Source organism: Quercus lobata, chromosome 12, assembly GCF_001633185.2.
Source record: "Quercus lobata isolate SW786 chromosome 12, ValleyOak3.0 Primary Assembly, whole genome shotgun sequence".
Classification (NCBI taxonomy): domain Eukaryota; kingdom Viridiplantae; phylum Streptophyta; class Magnoliopsida; order Fagales; family Fagaceae; genus Quercus; species Quercus lobata.
The window spans coordinates 30548655-30571253 of NC_044915.1; the positions used below are offsets into that span (position 1 = coordinate 30548655).

General features: G+C 34.9%; 2 protein-coding genes and 2 non-coding genes across 4 annotated transcripts; 3 read left to right on the top strand and 1 right to left on the bottom strand.

The window, feature by feature from the left end:
- Positions 1-660: 660 nt before the first annotated feature.
- On the top strand, positions 661-3637 carry LOC115972456 (zinc finger protein GAI-ASSOCIATED FACTOR 1-like). The gene is made up of 3 exons (XM_031092748.1): positions 661-903; positions 1484-1880; positions 2371-3637. The coding sequence occupies exons 1-3, from the start codon at positions 705-707 to the stop codon at positions 3461-3463; spliced, it is 1689 nt and encodes a 562-aa protein (XP_030948608.1). The 5' UTR covers positions 661-704; the 3' UTR covers positions 3464-3637.
- A 3059-nt stretch (positions 3638-6696) lies between these two features.
- LOC115972649 lies at positions 6697-6790 on the top strand. Its single transcript, XR_004087513.1, has one exon. It is a non-coding gene; the product is annotated as a small nucleolar RNA R41 (small nucleolar RNA).
- A 105-nt stretch (positions 6791-6895) lies between these two features.
- Positions 6896-6973, top strand: LOC115972650. Its single transcript, XR_004087514.1, has one exon. It is a non-coding gene; the product is annotated as a small nucleolar RNA Z155 (small nucleolar RNA).
- A 1263-nt stretch (positions 6974-8236) lies between these two features.
- Positions 8237-17838, bottom strand: LOC115972016 (metal tolerance protein 2). The gene is made up of 12 exons (XM_031092154.1): positions 17332-17838; positions 15243-15312; positions 14964-15061; positions 14655-14809; positions 13998-14113; positions 12842-12938; positions 11451-11535; positions 10470-10532; positions 10246-10351; positions 9505-9647; positions 8807-8898; positions 8237-8708 (listed from the first exon to the last, which is right to left on the bottom strand). Exons 1-12 carry the CDS (start codon positions 17722-17724, stop codon positions 8591-8593), a joined length of 1536 nt encoding a protein of 511 aa, XP_030948014.1. The 5' UTR covers positions 17725-17838; the 3' UTR covers positions 8237-8590.
- Between the last annotated feature and the right edge of the window lie 4761 nt (positions 17839-22599).

Consider the following 22599-nt stretch of genomic DNA (forward strand, 5'->3'; position numbering starts at 1 on the left):
ACATATAATGTTTAAAAATTGAAGACATGTATTTAAACACGTGTACCAAACGAGCCCTTATTTTTTCTTTTTTTCTTTTTTGAACTTCACTATGTTCAAGACTTTAAGTAATAAAGAAGAAGAAAAAAGAAGTATAATTATTAAAAAATATATATATAAATAAATAAATAAACTTCTCTTTGGCTCTCCAACAGATTTATAACCAAACCCTTATTGTATAACAGATGCTAATTAAGAAATTAAGAAATAATTTACAAGACAAAAAAAAAAAAAAAAAAAGAGTGAAATGGAGTGGCTATTATAATAATAACCAAAAATTTAGGGGCAATTGCGAAGCAATTGTCTCTTATGCATACTATAATTTAGGGGCAATTGCGAAGCAATTGTCTCTTATGCATACTATATATATTTATATAAGGCCAAAGAAGACCAGGTTCCAATGTCAGTGTTATGGCAGCAAAAATCTCCCTTCTTCACCTGAAATGAAGGAGAATTCCCTGGTTTTTGTCTTCCTCTCATGAAAGCCAATTCCCTATTTTGTGTTCATAAAAAAAAAAAAAAAGCCCTTCCTTTTCTTTTAGTGAGAGCACCAACAACAAGAAATGAAGAAAGAAACAATAACAGCTTAGAAAGAAACAAAAAACAAAAGGAACAGAAAGACAAATTAATATCTAGAACTATATCAATCTTTTTCTCTCTTTCAAATGTCAAATGCTACAGGTGATGAAGGGAGCTTCTCTTCAGGAAATACCGGGGAAGAAGTTGTTCGAGAAAAGCAGCAAAAACAGCTACAAAATCATCTCCATGGCTCAAGCACAGGACCTTCTGGTGCCAACAGTAATAGCTCTACCTCCCAACAGCAACCACCAGCCAAGAAGAAAAGGAATCTTCCAGGAACTCCAGGCAAATTCCATCACCCCCACAAACCTTAGTCATGTTTTTAAAGCTAATATCTAGTTCCTTAGTTTGAATTAAGCTAGTTCTGAAATTGAAACATGCATTTACAAGTGCTTTTAGTAGTTAGGTAAGTGCTTACAAAATAGGTAGGTGCTTAAACATAAGGTGCAGATTTGTTACTTAATTATGCATGTTTCAGTATACTTAAGCATTCATGTTAGGTGTGTTTGATTCAGCTCAAGAGAATAAAAAAAAAGGGTTTATTCTTCATGAGGTTACCTTTCAAAAATATTAAAGCTGATTTTTTATTTATGAAAAGAATAAAATAAAAGTTCAATTATTGCCTTGAGATTACAATAATTGCTGACAACTGTTTGCTTGATTGCGCTTTTTATTTCTCTCTTTTTGTTTCCAACTGTGATGGGCTGTTATGGGTTCATGAAATTATACTGTACATGGAATAAAATTGAAATTCCCAACTTTTACTAATATGGATCACTCTTATACTTCTTTAAGTGATAACATTCTACTTTGGATGAATTCGAAAAGGCTATGCTAATTATTTAATTTTGATGGTTTAATTTAGATCCAAATGCTGAAGTTATTGCTCTATCACCAACGACACTAATGGCAACAAACAGGTTTGTGTGTGAGATATGCAACAAAGGGTTCCAAAGGGACCAAAACCTTCAATTGCACAGGAGAGGTCACAATCTTCCATGGAAGCTCAGGCAGAGGACAAGCACCGAGGTCAAGAAAAAAGTCTACACATGCCCTGAGCCATCATGTGTCCACCACAACCCAGCTCGAGCATTAGGAGACCTTACTGGCATTAAAAAGCACTTTAGCCGTAAACATGGAGAAAAGAAATGGAAATGTGACAAATGCTCAAAGAAATATGCTGTGCAATCCGATTGGAAGGCTCATCAAAAGACCTGTGGTACTAGAGAATACAAATGTGATTGTGGAACCATCTTTTCCAGGTTCACATTCAATAATTTCATGAAGTACACACATTAAACGTATACTGCATGTGCATGAAATGTTAGGATGTCAAATAAGTACAACACTTAGTATATATGGTAAAGGAAATCAAGTGAATTTCTTATGTAGTTTTTGCATGTTAATTTCTTAGCTTGTTGAGAAAACTGCCCACAAGATTAATTTTTCTGGTACATATATATGTGGCTATGTTCACTAATTAGGTTAAAGTATCATAGTTTCATGTAGCTTCCCATATAAAGGAGATTTGGAAATGGCCGACAATTTGATTGACTTTTTTACGTACCCTTTTTTGTGCTTCTTTTTATGAGCTTTTTCCCCTCTTGCTTTTTAGTTTTTTAACTTCAAAGTTTTTATCTTTCTTCTCATTCAAATATAATTGTCTATTAGACTTCCGTAGTTCAAATTATGATATTTAAATAAACAACAAAAACCTAATGCAAACCCACTCCTTAATTCATGTGTGTGCAGGAGAGATAGCTTTATCACCCACAGAGCTTTCTGTGATGCATTAGCAGAAGAAAACAACAAAGTAAACCTGGGACCAATGAACAACAATATTGGGTCAAACTTAGACACCCAAATGCCTGAGCTGATGTCATCTATGCCTACCAACACCACAACAAACACATCCATTGGAACATCTGAATTCAACAACTTTGACCCCAAGAACCCACTCAAATCCCTCCCCCAAGAACTAGTCCCAATTCCATTTAAGTCCATGAACATGGGAGGTTTGTTATCAACAAGCTCAGGTACTCTCTTTGGTGGTCCAAAGACTTCCTCTTCATCAAGCCTACATCTCAGTTCCAACAGCTCCTCTGGCTTAAATTATCTCCAAGACAATAAAAATGGGTGCCAAATCTCTGGGTCAGCTCACATGTCAGCAACAGCTTTGTTACAGAAAGCAGCACAAATGGGTGCAACTGCAAGCAATAATACTATAAACTCATCCATGATGCAAAACAGCCTAGTTAGTGCCAGCATGGCTGTTAATCATGACCAATTTTCTTCTATTAGACCGCCATACTCATCAAGTGCCATTCAACAGCATAATATTAATGCCTCATATGATAACTTCCAACTACAGCCTGGTCAATCAAACATGGTTGGGATCAATGGTGGAGCATTCATCAACCAGGAGCCATTGCAGAAAGTCCCACAAGAAATCTCACAACTCTTTGATAGTACTACTACTAGTACTGGTGGTGGCTCTACAATTAATGATATGGCTATGTTTAGCCAAATGATAATGAACCAGGGATTCATGATGAAGAACATAGAACAAGAGAACAGTACTAGTTCTAGTTTGATACATGGAAAAGCTACTGTTGAACTGAGCCAGACAGAGCCATCAAGTTTTAGAGGAAGTGATAGGACTACAGTTGATTTCATGGGGATTGGCGGGTCAAGGCCTGTGAATATGCATGAACAACGGCAGCAACGACAACAAAGGTTGGAATTGGAGGCAATAAGCCAGCAAAGGTTTCCAATTATGAACCCTTTCCAGCAACAATTCACACATGGGGATTCAGGAATTGAAAAGCCTTTTTGGGATGTTTGAACAATATATATAGGTTTTTATGGTTGTGGATCTGCATGTCGATGGAAAAAAAGGTTCTTACACATATCAAGGATGGCCATGATGGAATAAAATTCCGTCAATCTTATTGTTCCACTTTATATTCTACTTTATATTCTACTAATTACAGTAAATTGTGTGTCTGATTTTTTAGAATATAAAATGGAATACTAAGAATAGGACAAAAGATTTTATTTGGCCATGATGTAGCACGAAGGGTGGTGATGGGATAAAGTGGTTTCTATACCTAATTTAGCCATTGTGAAACACAAGCTTGGTTTTGGAATTCAGGTGGTTCTCATGCAAGATCCATTTGGATTACTCTTCTCTTTAATCTTGAATTATGCCTGTTTGGAAGACTTAAAAAAAAAAATTTTAAAAATTAAATTAAATTTAAAAAAAAAATCATTATTAAGAATTTGGATGTTCCTTGAGAGTGTGTATGGGAGCAACTATGCGAAAAAGAGTGAGCTTTAGTGGGCATCTAGAATGATCTTCACAAGAATGTATTGTTTAAAATATGAAAATTTTGGAGGATTAATGAAGCACAGCCAAACTTCATTGTATGACAAGCTCATTTGAACCTTTTACTTGATTCTTTTTTGTAAGTACATGGGTTTGTTCTTTTTCTTTTTTTTTTCTTTTTTATTGGATGAACTGTTCTTTTTTTATTCATGCATGGAAAAATGCCATGGTCCATTTCAAACATGGGCCTGTTCTTTTTTAATAAAAATATTTTGTTTATCGTTTCTTCGCTTAACCTTAGCAAATACAATTAAGCTAGGCATATGCTTCCAAACAACCTCTAAGAAAAATCAAGCATTTACGTGTCAATAAGTTTGAAACCTAAAACAACAATTTTAACTAAAATATTTACTTATATTTATATATCAATTAAATAATTGTTATTTAAATTTCTATATTATAATTTTTTTTTAATTTAAAATCCACCCTTGCCAATTTTTATTAATTTAAAAATCACCAATTAAATTTTTGTTATATTTTATTTATTACTGGTAACAAATTTATTTATAAATCCTTTTTTAGATTCGATTGATTTTTTTATTCTTTTTTTTTTTTTTTTTTAGAAATAAGACATCAATTTTTATTAAATAATCAAGACTATTAAGTCAACCTGTACAAACTGGAGAATATCTGATATTACATCTTCCATCCAGATATTTAAACTTGGGTTTAAACTTGCCTGCCTAGCCAAACTGTGGGCTACAATGTTTCCTTGGCAACATACATGGGAGAAACTAATGTTCGTAAAAGCAAGAGCTAGTTATTGTGCATCCTGAATCAAAAGCCCATGAAGAGCGTGGGAGGTGCTGGGGTTCGAGAGGTCCTTGCAGATGGTTTCTAAGTCTCCGTCTATAATAGCTCGGGTGATGCCTAACTCCATCGCAAATTCATGTTCTCTACTTGACGTTTATAATTAAAAATATTTACAAGAAATATTATCTAAAATAGAAAATCTTAATATGACTATAATAAAATAAATGTAATAACATAGAACAATAGAATCTAATTTATCGAAAGTACTATTACTGTTTCACTTAACAATAGAATTACCTAATAACCTCAAACTTCATAAGACAAGCTAGATCCACATCAATTCAAATTGATAATAGAATATTTCTCATCAATTTTACATAAAAAATATTGTATAAAAAGTAAAATAAAATAAATTCGTTAAATGTGAACGTGAAAATAAATTTAGAGATAAGATTGAAAAAGCAATTTTTGTGGTGATGGATTGTCTATATATATATAGAGAGAGAGAGAGAGAGAGAGAGAGATAATCATGAAAAATGTATTTCGCTTTAGGTCACTAAATAAATATAACAATGGACAATAGGACCAAGATGATGAGCTTTCTTTCATTTGGTAACCTTAGACCATTACTTAAAAATGATCTAATAGAAGAGTCAATATGGTGCCAATAGCCTTTAAATCAACTAACATTTCCCTTCTTGGTAAGAGAGCATATCTAAAGACTAGAGTTAAGCCCTCTCAACAACCTTACCTAAAAAAAAGGTATTTCAGGTGCAATTTAGACAATATGCTATATCGTGACACATTAATATGCTAGAGACAAAAATAGCAAAGGAAATCACATAAGTCCATCCTTATTAATTTAAAATAAAAGAAGATATTTTAGTACTTAAGTTTTTTTTTTTAAAAAAGGTACAATTTGAAGTATGTTTTGTGCTCTAGAGGCGTAGAACTAGATTAAAAAGGAATCAAGGTACTACCAAGTCCTAACAAGTGGGCATTCTCCCCAAAAAAAAAAAAAAAAAAAATACTAACAAGTGGGATGACAAGACTTTTATAACTCAACTGACATTTTTTAATGTTTTCAATTAATGTTTCGTTTGTTTCGATGGAAAACCTTGTGTAAAACTAGTTTTTCATGTTTTTTAGTGTTTGGTAATATAAAAAAAGATGAGTCAAAGGAAAACTATCTTTAATCAACATAAAAAGTATGGCTTATTTTTAGAGATTGTTTTCCATTAAATTTTTTTGGAAAACAACTATATCTCACAGCAAGCAAAATAAAGGAAGTTAGGAGGTTGTTTTTCAACTCATTTAAAGTTGCTACCAAACATTAAAAAATGAGATAGTTTTATAGAAAATACTTCTTGGAAAATGACTCATTTTCTAGAAAACGTCATTGCTGAGACAAACAGAGTGTAAGATATTCAAGGTTTGAAATCTCCTTCTCTTCTTACTATTGAATTTTTTTTAAGTGACACGTGTGCTTGAAGCTAAAATGCGGACACCATGGTAAAAGTGGTATATATAATAATAATAATAATAATAGGTCTTGCAATCGGAGGCCTTGAGTGGGTTAGGAGCGAGGCCCAAAATTCTATAAGTTCGTTAAGGCCCTCTGAGTTGAGTAGCCACCCTGCAAAAGAATTTTAAAAAGCCCATAATGAAGCCCAGGGGTAGTTTTGTAATTCAACATAGAAAGTTGGCCGCTTTGCGCCACCAAACCCATCGCAAAACTTAAAACCCTAACCCTAATTCAGAAAATCAGCTCCTATATATACTCACCTCAAAACCCCAATTTCAACCAGCCTACCAATCCAATCTCTCTCTCTCTCTCTCTCTCTCTGTTCTATATGTTTTTTTGATTCGCAATTTCTTTTTCTTTTCTTTTTTGGTTAGGGAATTATCACTGTTTGTATTAGGAAAATGTGGAAAAAGAGGGGGCAGTGATGTTGAAAAAACTACCTATTTTCTGAGGGGAAGTATCCCTTTGATTATAAAATTTTACCAATGGATCCTTCTGAGCCCCCTTACTCTTTCCTATTTTTGTTTCGATTTTTTTTTTTTTTTTAAATCTTAAAATCAAAGTTTTTTATATTTTGGTTTTTGGTATTTTGTTAAAATCTGATTCAGAGCTACTGACGTGATGAGATTGTTTTCGGAAGATATTAATGTCGACTAAATACAATTCAGACTACAATTATCTGATCAATGGCTCTCTCTCTCTCTCTCCTGCTTTTCTTTTTTTCGTTTATTTGTTCTGAATTTTTTTTTTTTTTTTTTTGGTATTTTTATAATATCTTCTTTATGATGATGATATAGAATTGTACACCTCAATCGTTTGAAAGGGCAAGAATTTTTTTTAAAAATTTTAATGGAAAATTACGAGGAAATTTTGATATTGTTTAGAAAGGCTTTGATAATTTTTTTTTAATCGAGTTATGTAGCAAATGCTTTTAATCGTGTTCAAGGTTTATTCTTTTTCAAAAATTTGCAATTTAATTATGTAACTTCTATCATTATGCTAAAAAGGTATGCTTTGCCTTTTTGATTTGGGGAATGAGAGGATAAAACTTGTTTTCTCTATTATTAATTAGGTAATAACTAGTAGTTGATAATAAATCTACCTAGAACAGGCAGAGTAGAAGACAAAGGTTGTCTGCGAGTGAAATCTATGGGCTGCTAATGCAAATGGTAAAACAGAACGAAAGCCAGGAATTTTCTATTTTGTGTTTGAAGTAAGTATATATTAGAGATTAAAGGTGGAAGATTAATTGTAAATTATAATTTGTCGGGAAACCAATTGAAAAACACGATTACTGAATATTTTAGGCGTTATGGTACAGAAAAAACCAGTAATCTATAACTTTGTAGCGGACTGAGGTTTCTCTTTGAATCAAAATTAGTGGACTGGAGAATGAATTATGATAATTGCTAAAGTAGTAAAAAGTAAACAAACAAACAAAATAATGTGTTGAAGATTAAAGAGAGAAAAGTCTCAAAATTTAGTGGATTGGAGAATGTAAGTTGATTAGTGCTAATTAAAGTGGTAAAAAGTAAACTATAGAATGTAGAAGATTAAAAAGAGAGAAGATCAAGAACTAGTTACTGTCATAGCTCAAATTAGATTTCAAAGCCTGGCTTTATACATCTTTAATATCTAGAAAGAAAAGAATGCATAGGAAGATAGTGAATTGCACCACGCTCATGAGTTAAAACTAGACGGATAAAACCTTTACCTTGTGAAATTTTTTTTTTTTTTTTTTTTTTTTGTATTTTTATGAGCAAGTAATTTTATTTACTAAATGTGCAAGATGATTCAGCTTTTAGCTTTTATGTACAATTTTTTTAAAAACGCTTTTAACAAAAAATTAGATAAACCAATGAGTGAATTGTGTGTATATGAAATTTATGAATGAAAAACTCAAATCCATCAAGCAGAAAATGCACAATTTGAACAAAACTGGTCATCACGTGTATCCAAAATTTTAAAATTTCATTTTAACCTGTTAAAAATGGACTTTTAACAAGCTTGGAGGTGAACAAATCTCACAACGTCCCCTCAGTACAGGAATTGGATCTCTACAGTGTGTAAAATTGCCTCAGCAGGGCAAAATATTTATCAAAATAAACAATTCCAAATAAACTAAATCTCTCTGGATTGTCACACCTCATTTTGGCATAATTTTCTTCCCCACTATACCCCTTTTGTCCTGAGGAATAGATGTCTATAATAGTATGTTAGTGCTTCAGCATTCTTATTTATTACTTGTCCCTAACTATTTAGGTTAGATATTGTGTCCTTTTTCCACTTTGTGACACTCTTGCCATTCAAAGGTTCAACTGTGGAATTGGATGCCCCAAACGTAGCTGAATGCTTACATGAATGATATTTGAGGCTGCCTTCAAAATCTCATTCTCTGCTTCTTCTGCCATCTCCTTTGCATCCCTGGGATTAAGGAAAAGTAATGATCAAATATTTTGGAGTGTGTGACTATAACATCATTTTGAAGAAAATCAATAAGGTTGGATTACTACAAGCTTTACCGTATCAACATTTCTGGTGGCATAGAGACCTCAATTTGGAGTAAAAGCTTGCCTTGCAACAAGTGGTGAGTTACGCGCTCAACAACCATTTTCTGAAACCCAGTCACAATTGTCATTTTCATGTAACATATTTAGTGGAACTCAAAGCGCAGCTGTCTTTTACTAGTACTTTTTTCCCTACTAAAGCACATTTGATGTGGTGCAACAAATAGAACCCAATTATCATTTAATGCTCATAAGTCATAACATAACCCTGATTTACTCTACGATCTCGACACCAACTTCCAACTATGTAACCATGGGTTTTGGAAACACCCTGCACCAAAGCCTCTAGCTCAGACATGGGTTGAAGCAGCTTCAGTGCATCACTATATGTTGCACCTATAAGTGGGCATGAGACTCGAAAACCATTCAAAGAAAGTTCAAATATTCATGTTCAATATAACTCAAAATATATAAAAATGTTGTCAGCTCTTTTTAAAAGAAAACAATGGAGCTAAACAAAAGTGAAGGGCCACCTGATAGTTTTTGGCTTAATTTTCTAACTTCATAGACGTAGAACATGCTAGTATGAAATGCTCAAAAACCACAGAGAGTGGAGCCCATAGGTCTCCTATGAATTCATCTATCATCACATCATTACAAAGTAAAGCATAGTTGAAAAGAAACTTATAAAATGACTCCAATAAGAAATGTACCTCAGGAAACCTTGACAAGATGACATTGGAAACAACTGCTTCAATGTCTTTATCCTCTGCAGGAATATTTATATTTTGCATGGTTCCCTTAGAACTTTCTTGCTGGTCAGCTATACTCGCAGAGATTTGTGAAATTGCAGGATCTACAAGGAATTAGAACAAGTGATGAGGACATAGCATGACAGTAAAAAGATATATGAGAATAAAAAATAAAAAATAAAAATTTAAAATGATAAAATGACAAATTTTTATTAGCCAGATATGCAAGCATACTTAAATAGATATTACGTCTTCTTCAATGTAGTTGTCTACCTTGATTGGTTGTGGCACATGGCAGATCAAACATTAGACGTTGTTCTTAATTAGTTGTGGATTTGCATCTTTTCTCTATTGTTTCTGGTTGTTATATGATATTTACAGTATAGCCAACATAAAAATGAGAAGAGGAACTAGAGTACTAATTCTATTTTCTATACAATAAAAATAAAAAATTTGACCATGATGCAATCACCACCAATGACCTCTATAATCATTTGGCATATAAAGAGGGGGAAAAAACACTTGGGTGACCACCAAGCTAGAATACATCTCCAAATAAGAACGATCAGTTGGGTGACATTAACATCCATCTATTCTTCATTCCAAAATCTCTTTGCTACGGCAGAACTTACAGACCACTGACACCAGCCTCTATAGTTTGTCTGGAAGAATTTAGGAAAAAGAAAAAACCAATCAATATACCTATGTGTATGAAAACTTCAGCAACTTCAGGGTGGGATTTGTGAATGTGATGACGAACATTTTCACCAATGTAATGTCCAGCACTAACACTACAAAGAGGGTCAACCTGCAAGCAAAAGTAGCACTTAATATGATTGCCAATATCATAGATGTAGTTTTGTGTTCAAATTTCCAGCTTTATAAACTATAAAGCATGAAAGATTGTAATAATTAGGAGAACCAACCTCAATATGTACATCAAGATACAGATATGAACCAGCCCTCCTTCCCCTCATCCGATGGCATCCCTATAAACAATGTCAGCACATATTCAGAAAAGCATGATCCTAACTGAAAATATCAATAAAAATGGGCAAACTGATGGCAAAGTAAGTTCAATAAGTAAAAGAAATTAATCCTCAATAGTATGGTAGGAGTTCTAGAGGCCATTCCAATTCAAACTGTGATCAATATTGATAGTATTATGTTGGAAAAAAAAAATCTCCAGTACCATTCTTTGGAACTTGTAGTCAGCTTGTAAGAGTTTGATTACTCCTCAGAACTTCATACAATTTTTTATACATACAACTTCAAACAAAGAATTAAGCAATTATTTCACATGTGTGTTCAAAGAGTTCTGAAGTGACATCTAAACAACAAGGCTTTTATTTGCTCTAAATATCATAGATTTCCTTATGTTTTGTTATATTTTGAACAAACTATTACAGAGAATCCTCTACGAGAAAGAGAGAGAGATATCCATTCAAACATTATTATAACCATCCAGCCACCATTACAGTGCACCAACCAGTTCATTGAACCAAGCTAGGGACAAAGCTGACATACTAAGGGTGCCTAGTGACAATTCAAATTGTTTTATCATCCAATTAGGCTCAATCTAAATTCAGATAGATTTGAAAGTTTCATAAGCAAATAGAGGAAGTTAATCCAATATGATGTGAACACTTACTAAAGAATCAATCATATATCTAACCTCAAACATATGTAGTAATACACAATGCCCACCAGTAAAAGTGTAACCACAAATCAGGTAACAAACAACTAATTTGGTGAGTAGTGGTGCTCTATAATAAAATTAATAATAATAATAAAACCCACAAATATATAATTATAGCCCATACAAAACAAATAACCAAATTAAGGTCAAAGATCAAGGAATACCAACAACTTTTCCAGCAATTGTATAAATCATATTTGAAACTTACCTTGACACCCTCAGTTTGAAGTATTGTTTGTTTAATAGAATCCAAATGTTCCCCTGGGATTGCAGCATCCACCAGCTCCAAAACACTAAAAGTTGGACCAAAAGAACTCATCACATTCATGCTGAACTTATTAAAAGTATATTTTCCTATACTTAGTCAAGCACAGTATATACCTTTCAAAATTTAAAGACAATTGGGCATTTGATAAAACAGCATGCTAAAGTGGGATTATAAGTTACAAATCTTAACAGTGAGTGAAATGGTTTGCCAGCCATTTACACCTCTCAAATGATTTCCATAAATTGCAAGAAAACTGAAGAGAGGAGATTGTATGGCCACCTACAATTATCTGAATACTTTCAAGAGATACAGCCAAAATTTGTCCAATTAAAAAGGCTTCACATAAGCATGATGAATCTAACCCTATGGGAAACAATGCAACCATTCAAAAGTTTTGACAAAAAGATACAGATGCAGAGATTCGAAGTTATAAACTTTTTTTTTTAATAAGTAAAAATGATATATATACGAAAGGCTACTCTATGCAAGAAAAGCACAGAGCAAACCAGAAAATTACAAGAGGATACATAAAAGAAAACCAAACAACAAATTAATTACAAAAGAGAAAGAGAGCTAAGAAAATAAGGGAGACAATCACTAGTCGTGAGTCCCCAAACCCGAGACCAATCAAGAAGAGTTCCACTAAAAGAAGTAAGCATCTAATCACCAGAACTATCCAAATCCTCAAAAGTCCGTCAATTCCGTTCCTTCCAAAGACACCATAGCATGCACAACGGAACTAAATTCCAAATCTGAGATGAATGCTTTCCCAACTAATTCCACCAGCCAAAAAGCAAATCTGAAATCGATCTAGGTATGACCCACAACACTCCAAAAGTAATAAAAACAAAGCTCCATAACTGATAAGCCATCTCGCAATGAAAAAGTAAGTGGTCCACCGTCTCCCACAACGTCGACACATAATGCACCAATCCACAAAATCCAAGCCCCTCAATCTCAAGTTATCACCCGTTAGGATCTTATTCCAAGCTACACCTCAAACGAAGAAAGAAACACATCTAGGGACCTTAGCTCTCCATATACCTTTCCAAGGAAAGACAACTGAGGGAGAATCCCGCAACTTGTTATAATACGACCGGGTGTCAAAATCCCCACTAGGCTTCAACTTCTATCTCAACCGGTCTCCAACATCCATTGAAGGAGTATTGGCTCTTTTAAACATATTTTGGCTGCTAAATATTTTTTCCTAATAATTAACAAGTATGACCTCTTCAAACTAAAGTTTGACGGTCCAAATAGCACACTGAAAGTCCATAGCAAGAAACAATGTGAAAAGCGCAGATATTGCCATAGTAAAATTAAAAACATACCTCTGATACCCAGCTTCAAGCCCAGCTTTTAGGATCATGCCTGAGACAATAACTCCAGCTAGTGGATCTAGAAATTTAACTCCAAGAATAGAACCTCCTAAGGTTGAGATAAATGGGGCTAGGTTAGTGAATTTCACAAAATTGAACAGCACCAGGTTTCCAAGAAAATTTTGTAAAGACCACAACAATTTTTGGAGACAGAAGGAAGACAAAATAGTGCGCATGTACTGTATCGCTCGTCATTTCTCCGAATTCCAATCAACCACAGATGGATTTTGATAAGCATGTTAGAAGATCCGTTTTGAACAACATATATTTAAACAAAAGAAAAAATATAATAAACAAGTAACTCTCCCTGGATATTGAACCCAAAAAAGAGCAGGATTGGCACAAAACATCACAGGATAGCATCAGCAAACACGCTATATTGAAACAGAGGAAGTGAAATGAAAAGGTTAACTTCATTAAATTTTTTTTATTAGTGGGTCAACTTCATTAGCTGCCTAAGCAGTACAGAGATTAATTACATTTATAATCTCTCTGAATTTTCCTTTCAAAATAATCGCTCATGCTTTCTTTGAAGACATATAACCTACATCTGTGACAGTTTCTATCAGAAATACCAATATCTATCATGAGTTATGGTATTACTTGCCTCAACATATTGCAGCCCCTTCCAAGTTTCAATCACTGAAACAGATTTTCTCCACATTACAAAAATTAGATTCTGATATTGTACAGTACTGATCAATTTTTTTTTTTTGGTGCACTTATGACAGATGGAATATAGAAATATCAAGCAGCACCAGTGAACTTTAATCAAGTCCCCTTTAGTTGCAGAATTGTTACCATCAACTATAAAAGGTTTTTCACTCATGTATCAAGGGACCAATATGATACACTTAAGGCAAAACATTAAGCCACTTATACAAACCAGCAGTGTCTCATATTGTACAACACACACACAATAGACACATTTTGCAACAACTATTGACCTCAATTGAACTCAATTATGTGTCGTCCAAACTACTGCTGTAGGTATTGAAGAGTTGTAAAGATATTAAACTAATCAGCTACAGAACAATTAGCAAAATATCAGATTTATACTTTACTAATACCAAACGGAATATTCATTAGAAGAGGAAGTGCTCCTTACCAACGCCAATGAGAGCAACTACTGATGAAACAGCGTCTGCACGATGATGCCAGGCATTTGCTTTCATCAGCCCACTGCCTTGTCTTTCTCCAGCCCGTTTTGTTATCCAATAAAGCCTATGGGAAAAACATTGACAAAAATATAAAACAAAGTCAATGAATAGTTTTGAAACACACAAACAGAGAGACTTATCAACAAAAACACACACACACGCACACAAACAGAGAGAAATTCCCAAAAAAGTTAGAAATGAACAGTCAACACATAGATGTGACGTTAACACCTAGAAAGACAAAGAACCAGTTGATATAATTCACAAGAGGGATCACTAATTGCACCAACGTTAAGTGATACATTTCAACTTTAAGCTCAATGAGGGCGATGACAAGGCAAACAAGGTGTCAAAGATGCAAATTGATTAAGGAATTAACAGCTTTTAATTTAAAAGAAAATGTGGTCATGAAAAGTGACAAATAGAAAAGCAAAGTTCATCTAAACAGCCTAAATGGTTTTGTTAAGGCTTTCATTAATATAGGAACCAATCCAAATAATTATAACATTAAGAAAATGTCCAATGGAACTAAATATATTTGATTAAAATAAAGAAAATGAGCAAGAAAATGTTCAAAAATTAATAGATATCAACAACTTTGGTACCCTTCTTTTACACAAATTGATACAATAGTCATATTCAATGCCAGGATGGGATGATCCATTTCAACTCCATGGTGGTGTCCACTATGAAGATGGCTATGCACATGCTCATGTGAAAATGACTGATCAACTATTCCAGGATGTGATGACAGCATTCCCTGCATAATTGAATCAAGATTTCATTTCAAACTCTAAAATTTTCCACACTTAAAATTATTTAAAGTCCCTTTCACTCCTATAGAGATTTAAGTTTAAGTCGCAGAGGACCTAAATTTGAATCAAAGTGAGAAGAGAGAGGAAAAGCAGTCATACTAGCAAAATCTCTAAAGCATGCCATGCAATGCCACCAGCAGTTAACAAAAGCATACAAGAGATTCCAAGGCTTCCTAGAGTCTCAAATTTACCATGTCCTGAAAGAAAAGCAAGGAAGAAAAACTATTGTATAATTGCAGAAGCATTGCCAACAGAAAAGGTCTCTATCATATTTTACTACACACATAACTACCAATAGCAAATGGCAATAAAACATTTTGCTATATATACATAAATTGAGATTAATGGAGTAGCGTGTAGGTACAAATCAAGAGTGACCATATGGGTGTTCTTTGTCTTTTGGAGCCTTTGCAACTTTATATGACCATAGAGCAATGCCACTAAGAACCTGCAAGATAAAAAGATATGATGATGGTTTCCAAAAAGTAAATGAAGTAAATGTCATCTTGAAATAGACATTAAGATACAAAGAGACATTCACGCATAAATTTTCTTCAAAACAACTAACAACTAATTGAGGAAATAAAAATTGCACATCAGTTATGCGAAATCGAGCTGCTCGTTAACATGATGCAATGATACAAAATACGATGATGACAATATAAGAACATCAAAATGGAAATACACAAAGAAAGAAGCAAACAATCAAGAAATTACATTTTTCATGAAATTTGCAATCTTTCAAGATCCTAGCATAAACTAGTTTTAATGTAAAATAAACATTAGCAATTACCATGTCCATGCTTACTACTCATCTCTAATACATTGAAACATTGATCATCAATTTATGGTGAGGGACCTAGATAAAAAAAGGCACATAGGAAATTAAATGTGATTCTCCATTGCCTCAAAGAATTGTAAATCTATTCACAATGCCTTTTAACTCCAATGAATATGATCTAACACCAGATAATATAGGCAATAAATTTAAGCTTGGCTAAACAATGTTAAGGCCACACTTAAGCCACATGGTTTTGCAAGATCAACACCTACTTTGGCAACAATCTCAAAATAACAGTGGACATGCGCCCGAGTGTTAGTACAGTTGTCTGTATGAATAGTTAAACCTTACCATTAAATGGTCCCTTTGTTAATGTGTAAAACTATTTGAGATAAGTGATATCTACCATTACTTATTTAGGTTTTCTGTCAATTTGATCCCTGCCCTGGAGCTTGAACTTGCGTAATTTGGTCTCTGAAGTTTGTATTTATTATCAATGCAACTTTTCCTTCCAAATTCATTAACCTTGCACCATTAAATGTAAAGTCACATGCACATGGGTTGAAAATTAGTGAAACTTCTCATTAAAAATAATATATAAAATCTCAGGAGAAAATGGCAAACTTCGCCATTTTCTCAATACACACACACACACACACACACACACACATACGCATATATATAAATATATCATGGAATTTCACTAAGACAGTGTCATTTTCAGTTTCAACTCAAATGCATATCACTTCTTTTTCTTTTCTTTTTTTTTTTTTCTTTTTCCTTTTGAAATGGTTAGAAATACTTACACAATATATATGCTGTGACCCAAGCAGCTCAAACCCCCCCCCCCCTCTTCCCCAAGCATTACTTGGTGAGGTACCAACTCGCCCAACTAGGGGTTCGAATTTTTTTTTTTTTTAATAAGACATGTCACTTCATGTTTAACAAAAGCAAGGTTAATATCTTTTAGAAGGAAAAGCTCCATTGATAATAGTAAATATGAACTTCAGAACCCTAATTGACAACAAACCCACTCTTGATGGTGGTAGCAACAGTGGTGTAGTGGCAATGGAGGTGTAGCTGATGGTAGTGTCAGAAATGGCATGATGGTGGCATGGTAGCAGTGGGGGTGGCACTGACAGCACAAATGAATGAAGGGAGTGGTGAAACTTGTTTTCCACTTCTTAAAAGCCCAAAAAAAAAAAAAAATAGCCCTTTATATGTTATTTTTCTTTTAAGGATCCATAGCCGGCTGCAAATATTTGGGATTACGGCTCGTTGTTGTTGCTGTTGCTGTTGTTGCACCTAACATTTTAACATTTTCTGAAAAATGATATCCATCAAAACAAACATAATGTTAAAGATAATTGAAAACTAGCAATGCAATTAACATTTGCCTCCTTTTTTTTTTCTTGGTCAGATTATTTGTTTCTAAAGTGGAAACTGCGAAAACTACAAAACAAAAAAAGATCTTCTGTATTTACCCGCTCATACAAACATTCCATTATGCAATAATATAAATCACCCACTTTTTTTTTTCAATATTAAGTTGCACAACATACACAATTCCATAGCTCCCGCAATTCACCACAACAAACAACATGAGAAAGCAACAAGATATAATAACAATATCAACCATTCAACACAAAAACAAAACATGGGCAGGCTTTAAACTTTAAAGTTTACCACATCGGAAACAGAATGTGCAGCATCAGCAATAATGGCAGTGCTACCAGAAAGATAGCCAGTGAAGGCTTTTCCAGTAGCCAAACCAATGTCGGCAGCTAGACCCAACCGGAATATAGTCTCACCCTCCTTCCCATATTGTTGGTTTTGCTCCTCCTGATCATGGCCATGGTGGGAATGGCCCAGATGCCACCTTTTGGGGATTTTGTAAACTGGGTGATTGTATTTGTGGTTTTCAGAGTCAGAGTCAGAGAGAGTTTGGAGATGGGAATTCAAAGTATGGAAAATTATGGGGTTTGGGTGGAATTTCTTGTTCATGTGGGTATTGGTGTGTGACAGTTTTGACATTGAAGTTCTGTATAGGGATTTAAGATTGTGGAATCTAAAACCCATTTTTTTGGGTTTTTGTGTCTGAATATTTGGTGAAGTAATTTAAATCTTCAAAGGATTGTGGAAATAATGATGAAGAAGAAGAAGGCGGGTATCTGACAGACACACCGTCTGAGATTCTTGAGGAAGTAAAATAATATTATAAATTAAAGAAAGTGAATAAATAATTGAAACAATATTAAATTGGGCAGTGTCACTTGTAAAGTGTGTGTAATACTAAATTGACATTAATTTAGAATTTTTTTTTAAAAAAATTTAAGAAAATTTTATAACTTTTTATATTTTTTTTTTTTTTTTATAAAAGTAGTATTAAAACTTTCTAAAAATAACTTATTACCAATTACTTTAACAACTTTTCTCTCTACCACAAACAACTTTTCTCTCTGCCACGTAGGAGTGCTCTCTCGCTCGAGTGTTATTTTTTCTCTCGATTGCTTTTTCTCTTTCCTCTATAGGAGCGATCTCTAAGGCCCTAATTCAAAGCTTTTAATTCTGATTAGGTGGCCTCAAAATCATTGGAAAGGTTTTGAAATCACACGGTAATATCCACAGTCACGGAGCAAGAGCTAATAGAAGTCTTGAAGAACATGCAGCTAACGGAAGAAGAAGAGTTGCAAATCTCAATCTCAGAGGAAGGTAAGCACAAGTAATAAAGGAGTGCTCTCAAAGCCTGATGGGGAAGCTTTTGACGAACAGAAAGCAAAACCTACATGCTCTAAAGAACACTTTAAGGATTGCTTGGAAAATAGGCCAGGATTTGAAAATCGTGGAAGTTGGAAATGATATCCTTCAATTCAAGTTTGCCAATGAATATCAACTAAGGTGGGTTGAAACAAATGGGCCATGGAACTTAGCAAAAAATCTCTTGTTGCTCAAAAGATGGGAGAGGGGAATGACGGCAAACAATATCTCTTTTACCCACTCCCCTTTTTAGGTACAAATTTGCGGTTTGCCTTTTGATATGATGACAAAGAAGATAGGAAATGAGATAGGCAGCAATTTGGAGATCTTTATGGCAGTGGATACAAGATCATGGATGTCAGATCAAGAAAAATTCATGGGAATAAAGGTGAATCTTCCACTGGAAAAAACCCTTAAGAAGGTGTGGAAAAGTAGCTAGCCCAAAGGGGAGAGTTTCTACATCCAATTTTGGTATGAGAGGTTGCCGATTTTCTGCTTTAGGTGTGTAGTAATGGGGCATGACGAGCGACACTGCAAAAAAAGTGACCAACCGAATCAAATTCTGCAATATGGTGAATGGTTAAGGGCTCAAAGAGGAAGCAAAGCTAGATTGTCAAAAGAAGAACAAAGTAGAAATCCAATAAACCAGCAAGATTATGACATGGCAATGCAAGAAAGGATGCCAGTGGGGGCGAAAGACGGTGGCTATTCTACTTCCCTTGGCGATGCACACTCCGGGGAAAATCTTGGAAATGAAAAAAGAGGAAGTCTTGTCTTAGTGATGTTAGAGAAAGGTAAGCATGCCACGCAAGAGGTATGTCAAATTCAAATTCAAAATAGTAGAAATGATGGGATAGGAGCAAGGAAAATAGGGGAAAATATCCAACACAAAAAAGGGAAAGAAAAAAAAAATCAAAATATGGGGCTGGCACATAGTTCTATGTCAACAATAGGAAATGAAATTGGGGTAAGTGGGGTAATACATATGGGCCGAGAAGAAACACAAAATAAGGAGTTCTAGGAAGTCACTAGCCCAGATAAAATGGACTTTGGGCTTAGTATAGAGAAGGAAAATAATGATGAGGAATATAAAGTCGAGAAAAAGAAGGGTAATTTGAAGAAGCTAACCCGTAGTCAAAACAAAGAAAATGAAATAGGAAGGGATGTAGCTAGCAGTATAGTGGGTGTAAAGCAGACTCTATGGGCAGATGAGGAAGAGGCAGATGCAGGAAGGCAGAAAAGCTTTGTGGTAATGAATCAATCCCCCTTGATCTATCAGCAGTGTCTACAAAGTAGCACCGCCGAGAGCCATGAATACCTTAAGCTGGAACTGCCGGGAGCTGAGGAACCCCCGGTCAGTTCGAGCGTTGCGCGATCTTGTCCAACGATGGTGCCCTAAATTGGTATTCTTGATGGAGACAAAAGCTAGAATGAGAAGGATGAGGGGAATAATGGCGAAGGTAGATTTATTAAATGGAGTAATTGTTCCTAGCTAGGGAAGAAGTGGTGGAATAGCCATGTTATGGGAAAGTGATCTAAATGTGGAGCTTAAAAGTTATACTAGGTACCACATAGACGCAATAGTGACTGATCCTACATCTGGTTTTAAATGGAGAATCACAGGTTTCTACAGCAACCCAGATACAAATCAAAGGAAGGAGTCTTGGGAGTTACTACAATTCCTAAATTCTCAATTTCAGATGCCATGGGTCTGTATGAGGGATTTTAATGAAATCTTATCAAGTTTCGAGAAATGGAGACGCTCAGAGAGACCCCAACCGCAAATGGAGGGTTTAGAAGAGTAGTTAATGTTTATGACTTTCTGGACCTTGGATATGAGGGACCAGATTTTACTTGGTGTAATCAAAGGTTAGCTGGGGAAAGAATTCGATTAAAACTTGATAGGGTGCTGACTACAACAAAATGCAAAGATCAATACAGAGATGCTAAGGTCCTCCATGTAATAAATTCAACTTCAGATCAGTGCGCTCTAGTTCTAACAAACCAAAGGAATATCCAAGGAAGGGGAAAGAGGAGATTCCATTTTGAGGCAGCATGAGTTAGACACGATAAATGCAAGGAGATAATTCAAGATACTTGGAAGAATCATTCAGGTTTTCAAATGGCTAGTGAACTTGCTGAAGGCCGGAGAGTTTGCGCTACGGGTTTGACAAGATGAAACAGTTCTGACCTTAGGCATGATGTACGAATGATAAATGAGAAGATAAAGTAGTTACAAGTACTAGTCTAGGCTGACAGGGATGGAACTAGGTGAGAAGAAATTAATGCACTAAGGAAGGAAATCAATGAAATACTAGATAATGAAGAAATCAAGTGGAATCAAAGATCCAAAGTCCAATGGCTAACCCTTGGTGATAGAAATACAAAATATTTTTATCACAAAGCATCTCAGAGAATGAAGAAGAAGGAAGTCAGGGGCTTACTTGATGCAGAAGGGAATTGGTGTGAAGAAAAAACAGACATTACAAACATTGTTGTGAGTTACTTCAAAGAGTTGTACTCTACCTCATTCCCAACTAGAGCGATGGAAGTAGCAAATCTGATACTGAGAAGGATTACTAGGAAAATGAATGAAGACGTAACAAAAGAATTTCAAAAGGAGGAGGTTATTCAAGCCGTCCGACAAATGAACCCAACAAATGTGCTAGGCCCTAACAGTATGTCTGCCATCTTTTATCAAAAGTATTGGGATATTATTCGGGAAGATGTAATAAAAAATGTCCTTAATATTCTTAACTTCAATGCCCCCATAACTGAGTTAAACAAGACAAACATAGCCCTCATTCCTAAAATAAATAATTCAACAAAGATAAGTGAATTCCGACCAATAAGCCTCTATAATGTTTCATACAAAATTGTGCCAAAGGTTCTTGCAAATAGATTGAAACCCCTCCTTCAACTTGGCTATGCTGGCAAAGCAGAGTTGGAGGATGTTGGAAAATCCCACATCGCTAATGGCGCGCATGTACAAAGCATTGTACTTCCCTAATGGTGATATCTTAAATGCAAGCATAGGCAACAACCCATCTTATGCTTGGAGAAGCATTCACAAGAGCATAAAGATTATTCAGCAAGGAACAAGATGGAGAGTGGGAAATGGGAAGACAATCCATATATGGGATGATAGATGGTTGCCAACACCAACAACTTATAAAGTCATTTCCCCAAGGGAAGATTTTGGAGACTTCCCTATGGTTTCGATCTTAATTGACCAAGACACGAGAAGATGGAGAAAGGACACTCTAGACAGAATTTTTCTTGCCTTTAAAGTGGAAAATATTCTCAGCATCCCAATCCCTCACTACACACAGGAGGACCAATTAATATGGGTGGGAAATAAAAAAGGAATCTTCACCGTGAAAATTGCATATTTTTTGGCTAGGAAAGTAGTAGAGAAGCCTGAATTTGGTCTTATATTTGTTAGAAAAAGGATCTCAGAGGGACATGGAAATCTTCTTTGGTGTAGCCTGGATGATATGGTACAATAGAAATCAAGTTGTTCATGAGGGAAAAGGTGTTTTTGAGGATTACATTTGGGAGACAGCAATCCAAAAGATAAAGGATTTCAAGGGGACCAGGAACTAGGATATAAACAATCCTCAAAGAAATGAGAAAGCATGGACACCCCCCTCTGTGGGTTTCTTCAAAATAAATGTGGATGGGGTTGTTCCCTCTGTTGATGGCCACTCCGGTGTGGGAGTTATAATTCGAGATTGGGAAAGAAAGGTGGTGGCAGCAAAATGCATTCCTCTATTGGGACGAATGGTTGTGGAGGAAACAGAAGCCATAGCTATGAAACTAGGAATCATCTTAACAAAAAATCTGGGCTTGGAAAAGACCATTTTTGAAGGGGATTTGATGCAGACAATTCAAGCTATTGAGGCTAAGGAGGTGAGAAGTATGGTTGGCCATATTGTGAGAGGTATTCTGCAAAATCTTCCTAACTTCTAGGAGGCAAAAGTCAGACATATTGGGAGGGATGGCAACAAAATAGCCCATGAACTTGCACAACTTGCAAAACAATCTACTGAGGAACATGTCTGGACTTCAATTATTCCTGATTGGATAGAAGACATGGCTAGAGCTAAAGGAACGGTTTAAAAGTAGTCTAAGTTATGGTCTAGGTTGTTGTTGTGTACCTCCTTTTGCTACACTCTATTCTGTAGCTTGTGCTCT

Coding starts and splice junctions, on each gene's coding strand:
- LOC115972456 (XM_031092748.1), top strand. CDS start 705: ATGTCAAATGCTACAGGTGATGAAGGGAGCTTCTCTTCAGGAAATACC. Junction 904..1,483: donor GAATCTTCCAGGAACTCCAG/GCAAATTCCATC, acceptor GGTTTAATTTAG/ATCCAAATGCTGAAGTTATT. Junction 1,881..2,370: donor TGTGGAACCATCTTTTCCAG/GTTCACATTCAA, acceptor ATGTGTGTGCAG/GAGAGATAGCTTTATCACCC.
- LOC115972016 (XM_031092154.1), bottom strand. CDS start 17,724: ATGGGTTTTAGATTCCACAATCTTAAATCCCTATACAGAACTTCAATG. Junction 15,062..15,242: donor AGACAAAGAACACCCATATG/GTCACTCTTGAT, acceptor CTTTTCTTTCAG/GACATGGTAAATTTGAGACT. Junction 14,810..14,963: donor ATGCTTTAGAGATTTTGCTA/GTATGACTGCTT, acceptor TCAATTATGCAG/GGAATGCTGTCATCACATCC.